This window comes from Trypanosoma cruzi, genomic scaffold (assembly GCF_000209065.1).
Source record: "Trypanosoma cruzi strain CL Brener 1047053517039 genomic scaffold, whole genome shotgun sequence".
Lineage (NCBI taxonomy): Eukaryota > Euglenozoa > Kinetoplastea > Trypanosomatida > Trypanosomatidae > Trypanosoma > Trypanosoma cruzi.
Window position 1 is genome coordinate 84,263 of NW_001849388.1, and position 13,960 is coordinate 98,222.

At 52.8% G+C, this 13,960-nt stretch overlaps 4 protein-coding genes and 3 pseudogenes across 4 annotated transcripts, besides 11 other annotated features; 5 read left to right on the plus strand and 2 right to left on the minus strand.

Annotated features, from left to right (window-relative positions):
- Tc00.1047053504031.60 lies at positions 1 to 600 on the plus strand (annotated as a pseudogene).
- Positions 1 to 7,000: a sequence feature (areas not merged during assembly with more than two copies in the genome that could not be assigned to a particular haplotype).
- On the plus strand, positions 1,803 to 4,598 carry Tc00.1047053504031.50 (trans-sialidase, putative; the record flags this gene model as incomplete). The annotated part of the gene is made up of 1 exon (XM_802650.1): positions 1,803 to 4,598. One exon carries the CDS (start codon positions 1,803 to 1,805, stop codon positions 4,596 to 4,598), a length of 2,796 nt encoding a protein of 931 aa, XP_807743.1.
- Positions 4,685 to 4,793: a sequence feature (A-rich).
- On the minus strand, positions 5,703 to 6,308 carry Tc00.1047053504031.40 (uncharacterized protein; the record flags this gene model as incomplete). The annotated part of the gene is made up of 1 exon (XM_802649.1): positions 5,703 to 6,308. One exon carries the CDS (start codon positions 6,306 to 6,308, stop codon positions 5,703 to 5,705), a length of 606 nt encoding a protein of 201 aa, XP_807742.1.
- Positions 6,367 to 7,026, plus strand: Tc00.1047053504031.35 (annotated as a pseudogene).
- Positions 7,001 to 8,091: a sequence feature (haploid, Esmeraldo-like haplotype).
- Positions 7,296 to 7,387: a sequence feature (A-rich).
- Tc00.1047053504031.30 (mucin-associated surface protein (MASP), putative) lies at positions 7,590 to 8,651 on the plus strand (the record flags this gene model as incomplete). The annotated part of the gene is made up of 1 exon (XM_802648.1): positions 7,590 to 8,651. The coding sequence occupies one exon, from the start codon at positions 7,590 to 7,592 to the stop codon at positions 8,649 to 8,651; it is 1,062 nt and encodes a 353-aa protein (XP_807741.1).
- Positions 7,929 to 8,025: a sequence feature (CT-rich).
- Positions 8,092 to 11,539: a sequence feature (areas not merged during assembly with more than two copies in the genome that could not be assigned to a particular haplotype).
- Positions 9,983 to 11,794, plus strand: Tc00.1047053504031.20 (annotated as a pseudogene).
- Positions 11,540 to 11,642: a sequence feature (heterozygous, Esmeraldo-like haplotype).
- Positions 11,643 to 12,369: a sequence feature (areas merged during assembly that could not be assigned to a particular haplotype. This can correspond to areas where the two haplotypes were merged or to regions with more than two copies in the genome that were merged during assembly.).
- Positions 12,162 to 12,247: a sequence feature (A-rich).
- Positions 12,370 to 13,960: a sequence feature (heterozygous, non-Esmeraldo-like haplotype).
- Tc00.1047053504031.11 (uncharacterized protein) lies at positions 12,379 to 12,978 on the minus strand (the record flags this gene model as incomplete). The annotated part of the gene is made up of 1 exon (XM_802651.1): positions 12,379 to 12,978. One exon carries the CDS (start codon positions 12,976 to 12,978, stop codon positions 12,379 to 12,381), a length of 600 nt encoding a protein of 199 aa, XP_807744.1.
- Positions 13,051 to 13,074: a microsatellite.

Consider the following 13,960-nt stretch of genomic DNA (forward strand, 5'->3'; position numbering starts at 1 on the left):
TAAAGCACTCACAGGGATACCTGAGAGTCAAACGAAAAAGAAAGAAATCAAAACAGTACAACCACCGCCCACTACTGACAAAAACAGCAGAAGAGGCACGGATAACAATTGGAATTCCAGCAGGAGGTTCAGCACCAGCCAGAAACGAACGGTCATTCCAAACCTGAAGATACCGTGATCATGCAACAGTTACAACAACCCCAAGACGGCATTGAGTCAAACAACCATTCACAAACAAACAGCGGTGCCGAAATATCAGACAATCAACAGAATGAACCATCTGGCGACCATGCAGAATCCAGGCCACCATCACCCACGGCAAACGGTGATGCTGACAATAACGAATCTGAAAAGAGCACTGAAGAGGGCATCCCGAACAATGATCCAGCAGCTGATGGTGCAGGGACAGCAGAAGAAAAACAAAATGAAAATAAAGAAGCCAATCCGAAAGAAACATCAGTCGAAGCCACAGCTACGAAAACCACAACGGCGACGACTGGCGACAGTGACGGCAGCACCGCTGTCTTCCACAGCACCTCCCCTCTTTTTCTTCTTCTTCTTGTTGTTGCGTGTGCGGCTGCTGCGGTGGTGACCGCGTGAGAGTGAGGGAGAGAGAGAGCCATGCACCGCCCGCACACACACTCGTCTTTCACTCACTCTCTGTGTGTGTGTCCCCTTGCATGGACTCTCGCCCTCACCTCATCCCACGAAGCACACACATAATGTGCCCATTGTATATATGCATGCACACCCATGCAGGCCCGTTGGTGCTCTCTTTTGCACGACACGCACCGCTGCCGTCCTGCCTGGCTGCATGGGCGGAGCACCGTAACTGTTTCTGTTTTCTTTTTATTGCATTGAGTGGGCGACCTCTCTCTCTCTCTCCCTGTGTGTGTGTTTTGCTTTACGGGAGCAATGAGAGTGTGTGCGCTGGTCGTCCCACGCTTCGGCTTTTTGTTTTCTTTTTCATTGTTTTGTGGTTGGGAGCACCCATTCCGCGGGCTGCGTGTGTGTGTGTGTGTGTGATGATATGAGTAATTTGCGTGTGTGCTATCCGCTGCTTTCTTCTGGCTCTATTGGGCCGCACAGCTGCTCTGCAATTATAGAAGCTGACAAACACACTGGCACACGCCATGCTGCACACGCTATGGAGCGGCGTGAACGCTGAGGACTCACGTACAAGATTTTTCTGAGGCCATTGTGAGGAGGGATGACAGAACACCGAAATTTGTTTTGTTTCAATGCTAAGGGCATGATTATCTTGGCGTGCAGCATTTGGCTAGCGTGGTGTGGCATTAAGGGTGCCTGGGATAAGTGCGCATGGATTCTTGCCCAGCAGCTACACGTGCCGAAGTGTTCCTCTCGCTGTACATGCACCGACGGAGGATTCTCCGGCTGTGCGGGGTTATGTTGTGGGGAGAGACAACAGTAAAACGACTGGCGGCAGCGTGTGTGGGCGTTTCTCGGTGTGTGCTGACGCGTGACGAATATCACACCCGCTGTGGCTTTTACTGCTGGTGGTGGAAGTTGCTGTGTGTTCCCGGCGCACTGTTCATCCATCTCCTGCTCCGTGTGTCTGTGTGCATTTCAGTTGTTGTTGTTGGGAATGACTGCGTTGGGGATGATGATGCCACTCATTGTGGAGGGGCGGCCGTGCTCACTGTTTCACTCCTTTTTCCTTTTCTCTCTCTTTCTCACACACAATAAGGAAAGGAAGTAAGGCTAAACGCTAATAGCTGCTGTGAAATTCGAAGGCTCTGAAAGACCAACAGCACACACACACCGCCCACACACATATTTATATGCTCTCACGTGTTGCTGCTGTGAAGGCACCCCGCACACACAACCGTCGCCGCGTGACCGGATCCAGCGGAAGGAGGAGGGAAGGAAGAGAGAGTGAGCCGCAGAGACCCAACATGTCGCGGCACCTCTTCTGCTCTGCGGTGCTGCTCCTCATTGTTGTGATGATGTGCTGCAACACTGGTGGTGCTGCGGAAGCTGCGGAGCAGTCATCTGGTCCAAATTATAAATGGAAGGACGTCAAGGATGAGGAGGGTGTAACTGTGGAGTCGTTGGGTGTTCCCGGCCTTCTAAAAGTGGGGAGTGACATATTTGCCGTTGCCGAGGCGCAGTGCAAGAAGAAGGAGGGTCAAGGCAGCTTTACTGGCATTGCATCCCAAATTATCACGAAAGATAATGCTGACACACCGGTGGAACTGCTAAATGGAGTGAAAGATAAGACACAAGTTTTGGAGGAAGACGGTTCCGAAGACCCAAAGAAGAGAATAGATGTGAGCCGACCAACAACGGTCGTGCAGGGAAATGATATTTACATGCTTGTTGGAAAATACAGCCAGACAGCTGCCACTGGTCAGGAGGATGGCGGAGCAGACGACTGGGGATTATTGCTGGTGCAAGGGAACGTCAGTGATGAAAGCGGCGGTGAGAAAAGAATCCAATGGAATGAGAACCAGCGACTGGTCGGCGCCTTTGCTGCTGATGAACACAAATGCTTGACGCATCTGATAGGCGGCGGTGGATCGGGTGTTCATATGGGGGACGGCACGCTTGTGTTCCCATTGGAAGGCACGAAGAAGGGTGAAGCACAAAACGATGAAAAGGCCGTCTCACTAATCATATCCTCCTCGAGTAGCACTAAGAGTTGGATGCTATCGAAGGGGATGTCTGACGGTGGCTGCAGTGATCCCTCCGTCGTGGAGTGGAAGGGCAAAAAACTCATCATGATGACTGCGTGTGATGATGGCCGCCGCAGGGTGTACGAGACCGGTGACAAGGGGGATTCGTGGACGGAGGCACTCGGGACACTCTCGCGCGTGTGGGGCAACAAACAGGGCGCAAAGGCCGTCAGAAGCGGGTTCATCACAGCGACAATTGGCGGTGTTGATGATAAGAAAAAGGTGATGCTTGTTACTCTGCCGGTGTATTCAATTAAGGACGGTAAAAAAGAAAACGGTGAACTCCATCTTTGGCTGACGGACAATACGCACATTTTTGATATTGGGCCGGTATCCGGTGAAGACAAGGACGTTGCCACCAGCTCCCTGTTGTACAAAGGTGCTGGAAGTGGAGATAAGAAGGATGAGCTTATTGTACTTTACGAGAAGAAGAAGGACGATGGGGAGAAACCATCACACAGTCTTTGGTCTGTGGTTCTGACTGAGCAGCTGCAGCGTGTGAAGGATGTGCTGGCGACGTGGAAGAAAGTGGACGACCGTGTCTCCAAGATGTGCCCTTCTAAAAGTGCTGTGGAGAGTACCTCACCTGAAAATGCCTGCAGCCCTACTGTTAAGATCACGGATGGGCTGGTTGGCTTTCTGTCGGACAACTTCTCTGATGGCACATGGAGGGACGAGTACCTCGGGGTGAACGCCACAGTGAAGAACAATGATGATGGGGGTAAGAAGGCAACATTGCATGAAGGCAGTGTGAAGTTCCAGGGAGCGTGGGCGGAGTGGCCCATTGGCAGGCAGGGGGAGAATCAGCTGTACCACTTTGCGAACTACAACTTCACTCTTGTGGCGACGGTGTCCATCGACGGTGCGCCGCAGGAGGGAGATACCCGCATTCCTTTGATGGGTGTGAATATGAATGACGATGGGAAGACTGTACTCCTGGGACTGTCGTACAACAGCGGAGGTAAGTGGGAGTTGTCTTGCGGTGGCGAAAACCCTGAGGATCAAAGCCGCACTTGGGAGAAAGCGAAAAAAAAACACGTCGTAATTTTGCTACGGAACGGCACCCAGGGTTCCGCGTACGTCGATGGTGAGCGCGTGGGTGGGGATGCGCAATGTGAATTGAAAGTGACGGAATCGAACGAGATCTCGCACTTCTACATTGGAGGGGACGAACGCAGTGCGGGCGGCGCAGGGATCCAAGACGTGTCCGTGACCGTGACGAATCTCCTGCTGTACAACCGTCCTTTGACTCTCGAGGAGATTGGCGCCCTCAACCCAAATAAAGTCCTCATTCCACCTGTGGTATCTGACAATGCCCAAGGAACCCTGTCGCAGTCCTCTCCTGCCGGGCAACCGCCGTCGGGGCCTAAATTGTTGAATGGAAATGAGGGTGCGGGCGGTGGCAGCACGTCCACATCAGCACCGTCCACTGCAACGACTTCCTTAGGAAAAGAGCAATCCGTAATTCGGCTGCCTTTAGGAACATCTTCCGGTGGAAACAAAAATGTGGATGTCGCTTCTCCATCCGATGGTGATCCAACGGTGGGAGCGGAAGCTGGAGGTGCGGTGCAGGGAGACACACCGCCCCAAACTCCTGTGGATACCCCCGACACAGCAGATCCAAACGCTCCTACCGCTACGAACGTGGCTCAAGTTGACCCCGCAGATACAACTGAGGTTGGTGCGCGCTCTGGTGAGAATGGAGAGACGGTGGGAGGGACGGATGGGCAGAAACGGGAGGACATCCATGCACAGGACGGCGAAGTAAGGGCTGCGGCACTCAGCAGCAGCCTCGGAAATGTGTCGCAGAGGAATAACAGCGATGCCGGCACTGTGCGTGGGAGCGGACTGCTGCCATCGCTGCTTCTTCAGTTGGGACTGTGGGTGTTTGCGGCTCTGTGAGGAGTGACTGGCTGCCGCGTGGGACACTTGCGACCTCCCGAGCACAAAAAATACACGTGATAATTTATTTCCCTTCTCAAATAGCATTTATTTTATTCCCTGTTTTTTTTTGCGTTTTGTTTTTGTTTTTACGTTTTATTGTTTCTTTTCTCTCATTTCCCTCATTCCTCTTTTATTCCCTTTTTTTTTGCTTTTGGAGCAATCACTATGGACTTTTTTCTTTTCTACTCTTCCCTCTTTCAATTGTTTCTTCTGCACTCTTCCTGTGAGGGGTGCCGTGTGTTTCCCGCCCGACTGCTCCACTCGCACACCCACCGACACGCCCATGACGACGGCCCTGTGCGCCTCGCCTGCTGCACGCATGAGGAGGGGCCGCGACGAACGGCGCGCTGAGGGAGCCGTGACGTGTGGGCGTGCGGCGAGGGCCTGTGGGGCGGAGCACACATTTCTTTCCCTCTTGTTTTGTTTTTGCGGCCAGGGCGGGCAGACACCCGCAGCGCCACACACACACAGCCACACCCTGCCGCCGTGTTTTTATTTAAGGATTTGTTTTGCTTTGCGTGTTTATTTCATGCGCTGGCGCACCCTTCGGTGTCGGCCTCGCGAGCATTTCTCTCCCCTCCGATGATTTCTTTTTCTTTTGCTGCGCTCACTCTCCCGATGGAGAGACGCGACTCCCGTCATGTCTGCGTGCTTCTCTCATTCCCCACACACACGAGTGACTGTGCTCTGCGGGCCGCACTCACACGCCGATGAAAGGGCTGAGGGGAGCAGCAACACGCAGATGACCCCATGAAATATAAACGATGTGCGGACACATGGAGGGTCAGACGGCTGAAGCACACGTAACCATCTTTTTAATTTTATTTTGCGGGCAAAATACATACAGACAGTTTGGTGTGGCCACACGACTGCCAGGATTTTTTTCTTATTTTGTGTGGAACAGTAATGGACGATTTCTTTTTCATTTATAATTATTTTGTGTGATGGGGTTTATATAAGACGAAGGGGGACGTTTTTTTGTTTTCAATAAATATTGTGTGAATTGCCACTGCTTGGGCTGCAGTCCAATCATTAGTTTGAGCGGCCTTCTTGTTGTTTCCGTTATGCGTCTCCGCTGTGCATTTTTGTGCGTCTCTCCGCATACTCTGCTCCCTCTTTTCTACGTCTTTGCTTTGTGTTTCTGCAGGCACACACAACCACACACACACACAAGTTGCACATTGCAGTGGATTTGAATGCTTCTTTTGCAGTGCATGCTGGCAGTTGCGTGTGGCGGCTGTTGTCTTCTTCCGTGGCCATGAGGAGGAGGGAGAGAGGGAGCGCGCAGCCCGAGTCTATTTTCCTGCGGGTGTGATGCACCGCGTGTGACTGCGCTGAGTTGGGCTCCGTGTCCCATGGAGGGTGGGATGGCAGGAAGTTTTTGTGCCGCGTCATGGATGGATGAGGGTTCGCTTGCTCCGTGTGCGTTGTGTGGTGGCCGCGGGGTTGTGGCCATTTCCCTGGGGCTGCGGGAATGAGCTGGGGGAGATGGTGGTGGATGTCTTCTTCTCCTGCATGGTGGGGGGCTGCTGGCGTTGTGTGCCTTCCTTGCGTGGATGCCGTCTCGTGGTGTGTGAACTGTGCGGCTGGGCCTGCTGCCCTCTCCTCATGTTGTCTGCGCTCTCTCGCTGTATCCGCTGTGCTCCGTCCCTCTCCCTCTCGTTCCATTCTTTTCCTTTCCGTCTCACCGATCAGCTGACTGACACCAGCGACTCCACTACGGGCGATGATGACTGCGATGGTGACGATGCTGCGCCGCGTTGGTGCCTGCTCTCTTGTGCTGCGGCTGCTCGTCCGTGTGCGTGACGGCGACAGGAGACGATAATAATGATAACAGCCGTCCTCCCAGCCCTGAACTAGGGAAAGCGGATCCTACAGAAATACGCCTGGTGCATTACAGCCATATGGTGGGGAGACCGGTGGGCCACAGACAGAGAGTGGGAGAGACAGTGAGGAGGGTTTGAGAAATCAAGGACCTTCTTTCCAAAGGAAGCAGGCACAGCCATCACTGGACAGACACGAGTTCCGCCAGAGACACTGAATTCGGCTAGCGATAATCCAGAGCCAGCAGGTTTGGCAACTCGGTCTCCACACACACGCAAGGTGCGACCGGTATGTCAGATGCACAAAATAAAAGGCGCAGTAAAAAACACGAGGTGATGAGAATCATAAGGCACAGATATCAGAAGAGAAAATGAAAATGCCAAATACGACCACCACTACAACAAAGGCACCAAGTACTACGACTACAGAGGCGTCAACCACGAAGACCACCCGCGCACCGTCACGTCTTCGCGAAATCGACGGCAGCCTCAGCAGCTCCGCGTGGGTGTGTGCCCCGCTGCTGCTCGCCGTATCCGCGCTGGCGTACACCGCTGTGGACTGAAAGGGAGCGTTGGCTGTGCGTGCCAGCACTCAGCCACGGGGACATGTGCATCTCTACTGTGTTCCGATGTATAAAGTAAGAGTAATTATGATGATTGTGCTTTGCTTTGCTTGCTTCCACTGCCCTGATGTGTGCTTCATGTTGCTGCTTCCTGTATCCGCTAATTGTCACGCATCCCGAACACACTCATATGCACAACACGGAGACAACTGTTTATGTGGACACACATTTGAGGATGGGTGCATGCGCACTGGAGCCATTCGGTGCAGTTTCTTTTCTTTCTTGTTTTTACTGTGTTAAATTTATTGGTGTTTGTTTGCTCTTGTTTTGTTTTTACTTTTTTGTGTTTTTCTTGCTGTTTACTTGCTGCGGGGCTGTGTGTGTCTGCGCTTTTTGCTCTCCCACTGATTTTATTTGCCTCATGGTGTGCGCGCCGGGATGCTGAGATGTGTTACTGTGCCGTGGCTGGTCGTGGCTTTGTGAAGCGTCTCTCCCTTTTGCTTTTGCATTGCGATGACGGGGATTTGTTTTCTGCTGAAGGCTGCACGCAAGTGACAGGAGTGATGGCGATGATGATGACTGGCCGTGTGCTGCTGGTGTGTGCCCTCTGCGTGCTGTGGTGCGGTGCCGACGGTGGTGAGTGTTCTGAACCAACTCCAGTTCCTCCGGCTTCTCAGTCCGAAGACCGCAATACCCCTAAAAGTGAAAAAGAGACCATTGGTGGCGCTGGAGGAGGTGGCCAAAGCGGTCAATTGGAGGCCTTACAAGCAGCAGGATTATCGGTGCAAGAAGAAAAGAAGGCGGAGACGCCACTACGAACTGGAACACAATTAGCACCAGGAACGGCAGATGCAGAGAAGAAAGGCAAGGAACAAACGCGAGAAGTTGGAGATGTTGGTGAAAAGAAGGATGAAGAGCAGGAAAAGAAAGAGGAGGAAGAAGAAGAGGACGGGATTGAGCAAGTAGAAGAAGAGGAAGAGGAGGAAGATGAAGAAGAAGTTAGTGAAGAGAATGACGAAGGTGCAGGGGCGGAAGATGGCGAAAAAACAAGAACAGAAGGGCAGGGTGATCAAGAAGTAACAATTGCACTAGACCAAAATTCCGGGGAAAAGAATTTAAGTGGCAGCGAGCAGCAAACACGCCAGTCAATTGTATCTGCAGGGGAAATTCCTCCTCCCGGCAGTCGGGAATCAAGTGCCAATCCCACGCAAACGAAGATCGAAGAAAAGAAGGAAACCGACAAAAGTGCACCCGCAGCAGAGAACACACTCACAACGGTTAATGGAGAGAACACAGTGCCTGCGGGAGTTCCGGGAGGAAATCCTTCACCACCTCCAGAAGACGGTGTTGATTCCCGCGAACAGGATGGCGAAGTCACCACGAGTGAAGGCGAAAAAAACGTTCCACCGCCTGCGACTGCAGCCACACCACAAAGCCACCAAGAAAAAGGCTCAGAAGGGACTGGGGAAGATACAAAAGCAACGACAGTAACCGCCAACACAACTGATACGACGAATGCACAAAACAGTGACGGCATCACTGCGGTCCCCCACACCACCTCCCCTCTTTTGCTTCTTCTTTTTGTTGCGTGTGCTGCTGCGGCTGCTGCTGTGGTGGCCGCGTGAGAGTGAGGGAGAGAGCGCCATGCACCGCCCGCACACACACTCGTCCTTCTCTCTCACTCTCTGTGTGTGTCCCCTTGCATGGACTCTCGCCCTCACCTCATCCCACGAAGCACACACATAATGTGCCCATTGTATATATTGCATGCACACCCATGCAGTCCCGTTGGTGCTCTCTTTTGCACCACACGCACCGCTGCCGTCCTGCCTGGCTGCATGGGCGGAGCACCGTAACTGTTTCTGTTTGTTTTTATTGCATTGAGTGGGCGACCTCTCTCTCTCTCCCTGTGTGTGTGTTTTGCTTTACGGGAGCAATGAGAGTGTGTGCGCTGGTCGTCCCACGCTTCGGCTTTTTGTTTTGTTTTTCATTGTTTTGTGGTTGAGAGCACCCATTCCGCGGGCTGCGTGTGTGTGTGTGTTTGTGTGATGATATGAGTAATTTGCGTGTGTGCTATCTGCCTCTCTCTGCCGTTGCTTTCTTCTGACTCTCTTGTGGCGCACAGCTGCTCTGCAAGTATGGGCGCTGACAAACACATGCACACAAGGCATAACGCAGACGCTGTGAAGTGGTGTGAAGTCTTAGAACGCACGCACGCACGCTGCGGATGGTCACGGAGGGCACTGTGGGGGTTGGTGTGTTGGTGCTTGTGGCTGTATTTGGCAACGCTCATATCCACCGTGTTGGAACGGCCGGTGTGTTCGTGGGCCGCTGAAGAGAGCAACGGCGGAAATGGTGACTCCCACGCAGTGCGTTCACAGTAGTCTCCCGGTCAGTGTCAGTGCGGGGAGAAACAGTCATGACGATTGCAATGCCGTTACGCTTGTTTTTGAGAATCCTGAGAGAAAGAGTAAAAATATATTTGCACCCCCGCTTCAGGGCTGCGCATCACGATGGGGCTGCCGTGCGGTGATGCCATATGATATGAGCAGCTGGGAGAGAAAGAGAGAGCGCTGTGCGATGATCCTGCACCCGGAACTGACGCTGTGCAAGTGGTGGCAGGTTGGTGGACGGTCACACAAATATTGCAACACCACGAAGAGAGCAGACCAAAAACTCCGCGTGCAGGGAGCGCTGCGGCCGATAAGGAATGTGTGCGACGGTGATGGACGCTCAGTCGACGACGGGTTGACGGTTTCTCCCATTGATGGAGTCGGTGCGCACGCGGTGTGTATGGCCGCCTCTGTGGTCTCCTGTTACTCCGCTGCGTGTGCCGCATCCTGACGCATCACTGGCAATAAATTGTTTTATTTCTTTTCTTTCTCTTTTTCCTTTGCCTCCCGCCTCCCGCAGCCACGCTGCACTGCTACTACTGCTGCTCACACGAAAGCAAGAAATGCATTTACCTCAAGCCATGCGCCAGCCTCGCCATGCCACGCCGCCACTTCCATTGCTGGTGTTGCTGCTGATGTACTGCGCCATTGGGTGTATTGCCGCTGCACCCGCTCTGCAGCACCGCCGTGGATTGGACGAGATGATTGGGAGGAGCGGCCCACTGCGGACTGCGGTTGTACGTGAGGTCCCGCACAAGGGACAAGGCGGAATGCAGGCGTACACCGTCGCAGCACAGGATGACGACAGTGGCTGGGAGCCGATCCGCATCGGGGTGTTCACGGAGGGTTTGAAGAGCATGTACAGGAAAAATACGTACTGCGAAAACGATGGGGTTGAGTGCGACAACATCTTGGGAGAAAAGATAACCTGCAAAAAAGAAAACGTCTTGACGGAAGAAAAGAAACAATTGTACACTGAAAAGATTCTCCCCGGCGCTGTCAAACTGCACGCGGAGCGGCTACTTGTGAGACCCACTCCTGAGAAGATACCAGTTCCGAGGACTATGGGAAGTCCGTGCGACAGGTTTACGGTTCCAACTGAACACAAAAGTGGTGGTGTGCCTAATTTTGATTTTATCATTTACGCTGCTGCTGGGCCGTCAAATACTCAAAGCATGGCTGTGTGGGCGGCAACGTGTAACACATGGGGAGATCTTCGCCCCTCCATTGGCGCCATGAACTTTGATCCAAAGTACATGACTGACACGGCGTGGAGCGTTCGCGTTGCCGCACACGAAATTGCGCATGCTCTTGGGTTCAGTAAAGATAGTATTGAAGGAAACAGCATCGAAACTACAAGGAAAATTGTGCGTGGGAAGCACCGCAGGATGGTGGCAGGGAAGCACGTTCGGGAGAAGACGAAAGCGCACTTTGGTTGTGAGTCTCTCGAGGGCATGGAACTGGAGGACGAAGGTGGCACTCGGGAAAAAGCCATCCCTCACTGGAAGGGACGCCACGCGCTAGACGAGCTGATGGCACCCACAGTTGGTGCCGGCTACTACACGGCTCTGACGATGGCGGTGTTTGCGGATATGGGATACTACCGCGTGAATTGGAGCATGGCGGAGCCGATGAGCTGGGGCAGCCGCAGTGGCTGCGACTTCTCCTGGTCAACAAGTGCAATACAACCGATAATCTTGCCGCCAAGTATCCTCACATGTTCTGCGATGCTAAAGACACAGAGACGCTTCGCTGCACCTCCGACCGCCGTCACGTCGGGAAGTGCACCGCAACTATTGTTGAAGACAAGGGGAGTCCTGCGGATAAGGACGTTTGCCCTGTTGTTTCTTTGGAATTTCAAGAAATATCGTCTGGGACAACGTACAGGACGTGCTCGGACGAAAATGTAAATTATCTCCCTTGGTCGCTGGCTAGCAGTGGCTCGTGGTGCCTGGACGCGGAATTACTGGAGACGAAGGACGGTGATGGCCATAAAAGCGTCAGGGAGTGTGCGCGCAGGTGTTGTGTGATGGGGGCACAGTGAAGGTGAAGTACCTCGGCAGCACTGACGTGTGGCGTGATTGCCCCGATGGCGGAGAAATCCAAGTGACGTTGGATGGTTTTAAGCAAGAAGGAAAGATCAAGTGCCCGAGGTACGGCGAGGTGTGCACCATTGCCGCCAACGGCAGCAGTCTTGTCATTCCGAGTGCGTTGGAGGATTATAAAGGAAACAAGCAAGAGGAGGAAGTAGAAGAGTCTGTGGTTGCTCCGCCGTTGCCTCCTGCAGAAGAACCTTATGAAGAAGAACCACGTGCAGCAGCGTCTTCTAACGAAGAATCTCATGCAGAAGCGTCCATTGCAGGCAAAATTTCTGAAGCTCCAGTGGTTCAAGCGGCATCGCAGCAGCCTCAACAAGAAAGTAAAGCAGGGCAAAATGCAACGGTGGGGGAACCTGCCACTGCACAGCAATTGCCGGCGAATACATCGCAGGGAAGTGTGGAGAGGGCGGCGGCTTCGAACTCCCATGCCGTTGGAGGAGCAACGGGTGATGGCGGCACTGTGCGTGTGAGCGGAATGGTGATGCCGCTGCTTCTTCTGTTGGGACTGTGGGGGTTTGTGGCTCTGTGAGGGGTGAGTGACTGCCGCGTGAGACACTTGCGCCCTCCCGCGCACAGAAATAATATTCCCATAGGAACGAATTTCTCTAACAAAGCTTTTCTTTACGTTTGATGTAAAATATCATTATTGTTTTTTTTTTCTTTTTACTTTTCTTGTTCTTTTCTCTCATCCCCCGCCATTCCTCTTTTTTTTTTTTTTTTTTTGCTTTTGGGGCAATCACTATGGACGTTTTTTCTTTTCTACTCTTCCCTCTTTTCAATTGTTTGTTGCTGCACTCTTCCTGTGAGGGGTGCCGTGTGTTTCCCGCCCAACCGCTCCACTCGCACACCCACCCACACGCTCATGACGACGGCCCTGTGCGCCTCGCCTGCTGCACGCATGAGGAGGGGCCGCGACGAACGGCGCGCTGAGGGAGCCGTGACGTGTGGGCGTGCGACGAGGGCCTGTGGGGCGGAGCACACATTTCTTTCCCTCTTGTTTTGTTTTCTTTGCGGCCAGGGCGGGCAGACACCCGCAGCGCCACACACACAGCCACACCCTGCCGCCGTGTTTTTCTTTTTTTGCTTTTCTGTGGATGGTGTGTGCTGCTACCACCGTACGGTGATGGAGGGCGGAGAGCTGTGCCGGACGTATTGCCGACGGACCACTGTGCATTCTTACTGTCTTCTTTACTTAATGGGTGTCTGCTACATACCGTCATGAGTGAAGTGTTTTCTTTTATTGTTTGCTTTTTACTGCCCAAATTCGGTGCCGGCTCCGCGGCTGTGCGTCCCACGGAATGCACGAAACGATGATTGGAAGAACAGGGCGGATGCCGCACGAAATGTGAAGAATGTTGTGTTTGCCAGTGAAACAGTAAAGTCTTTTCCTTGATTTTTTTTTCTTGTTGCAGGCAATACGCATACACAAACACATGACTGTATGGTACTCCTTGGCGCATAAGATAAACGTCTTTCCGAATCAATTTTTCCTTTTTTTATGATATTTTTGGGATTTCTTCTGGACTCCCACCTTTTTTTTTTTTTTTTTTTTTTTTGGGGAAATTGCTGCGGTTCATTTTTTTTTTTTTTGCCTTTGCGGTGTTCACTGGCGCTGAGTACTTAATTGTCCCGTTGAGTGTCTCTCTGGTAGCTGTGCTGTTGAAATGCCCTCATTTCTTTTTCTTATTGTTTTTGCTAGGGGCATCGATGGTCCGCGACGACGATTGTTTGCTCTCCCATTGCGATGGCACGAGGGTGACTAGGCGCCCTGCCCCGGCCTGCTGAGTGCACTTGGAGGGGAGCGGATGGTGTGCGCCGTGCCTCACTGTGAGTGTGAGACGCCAATTCGTCGGGGAAGAGAGAAGTAAAGGGCAGCGCCGTGGATTTGAATTTGACCCGTCGCTCTTGTTGCGGCCTTTTTTTTTTTCGCGGTGTGACGTGGATAGCTGTGCTCTTGCGTGCGTTGTGCTGCAGGCTTTTCTTCTCCATTTTTTTGTCTTGTTGTGTGTGGGGAAGCTGTGGGAGAGGATATGTGTGGGAGAGTGAGTATGGGTGGCTGCCAGCACCGCCCTGTGCATTGGGACTTCCATACACGTGGCTTTGCTTGACGGCGTTTTGCGGCACCCAGGGCGCAGCGAGGAGGAGGATGGGGAGGGTCTGTTGTGGGCAGAAGGAGGATGGACAGGACAGTCCCCTTCCGTGTCCTTCCCCGTGTCGTTGGCAGTACATACTGAGAGCATAAATTTGAGCGAGTGCGGGATGAAAGGTTTATGCCGTTTTGCGTGTGCTACTCAATCGTCGTCATTGCACGTTGTCGTCACGGTGCGTTGTGGTGCGGTGCTGTTTGATGAGGGAAGGGTGCGATGCCACGGCTGCTGCTCACCACAACCATTTATTGCCTCTGCATCAGCATTGTTTGTTTTTTGTTTTTTTTGCTTCACG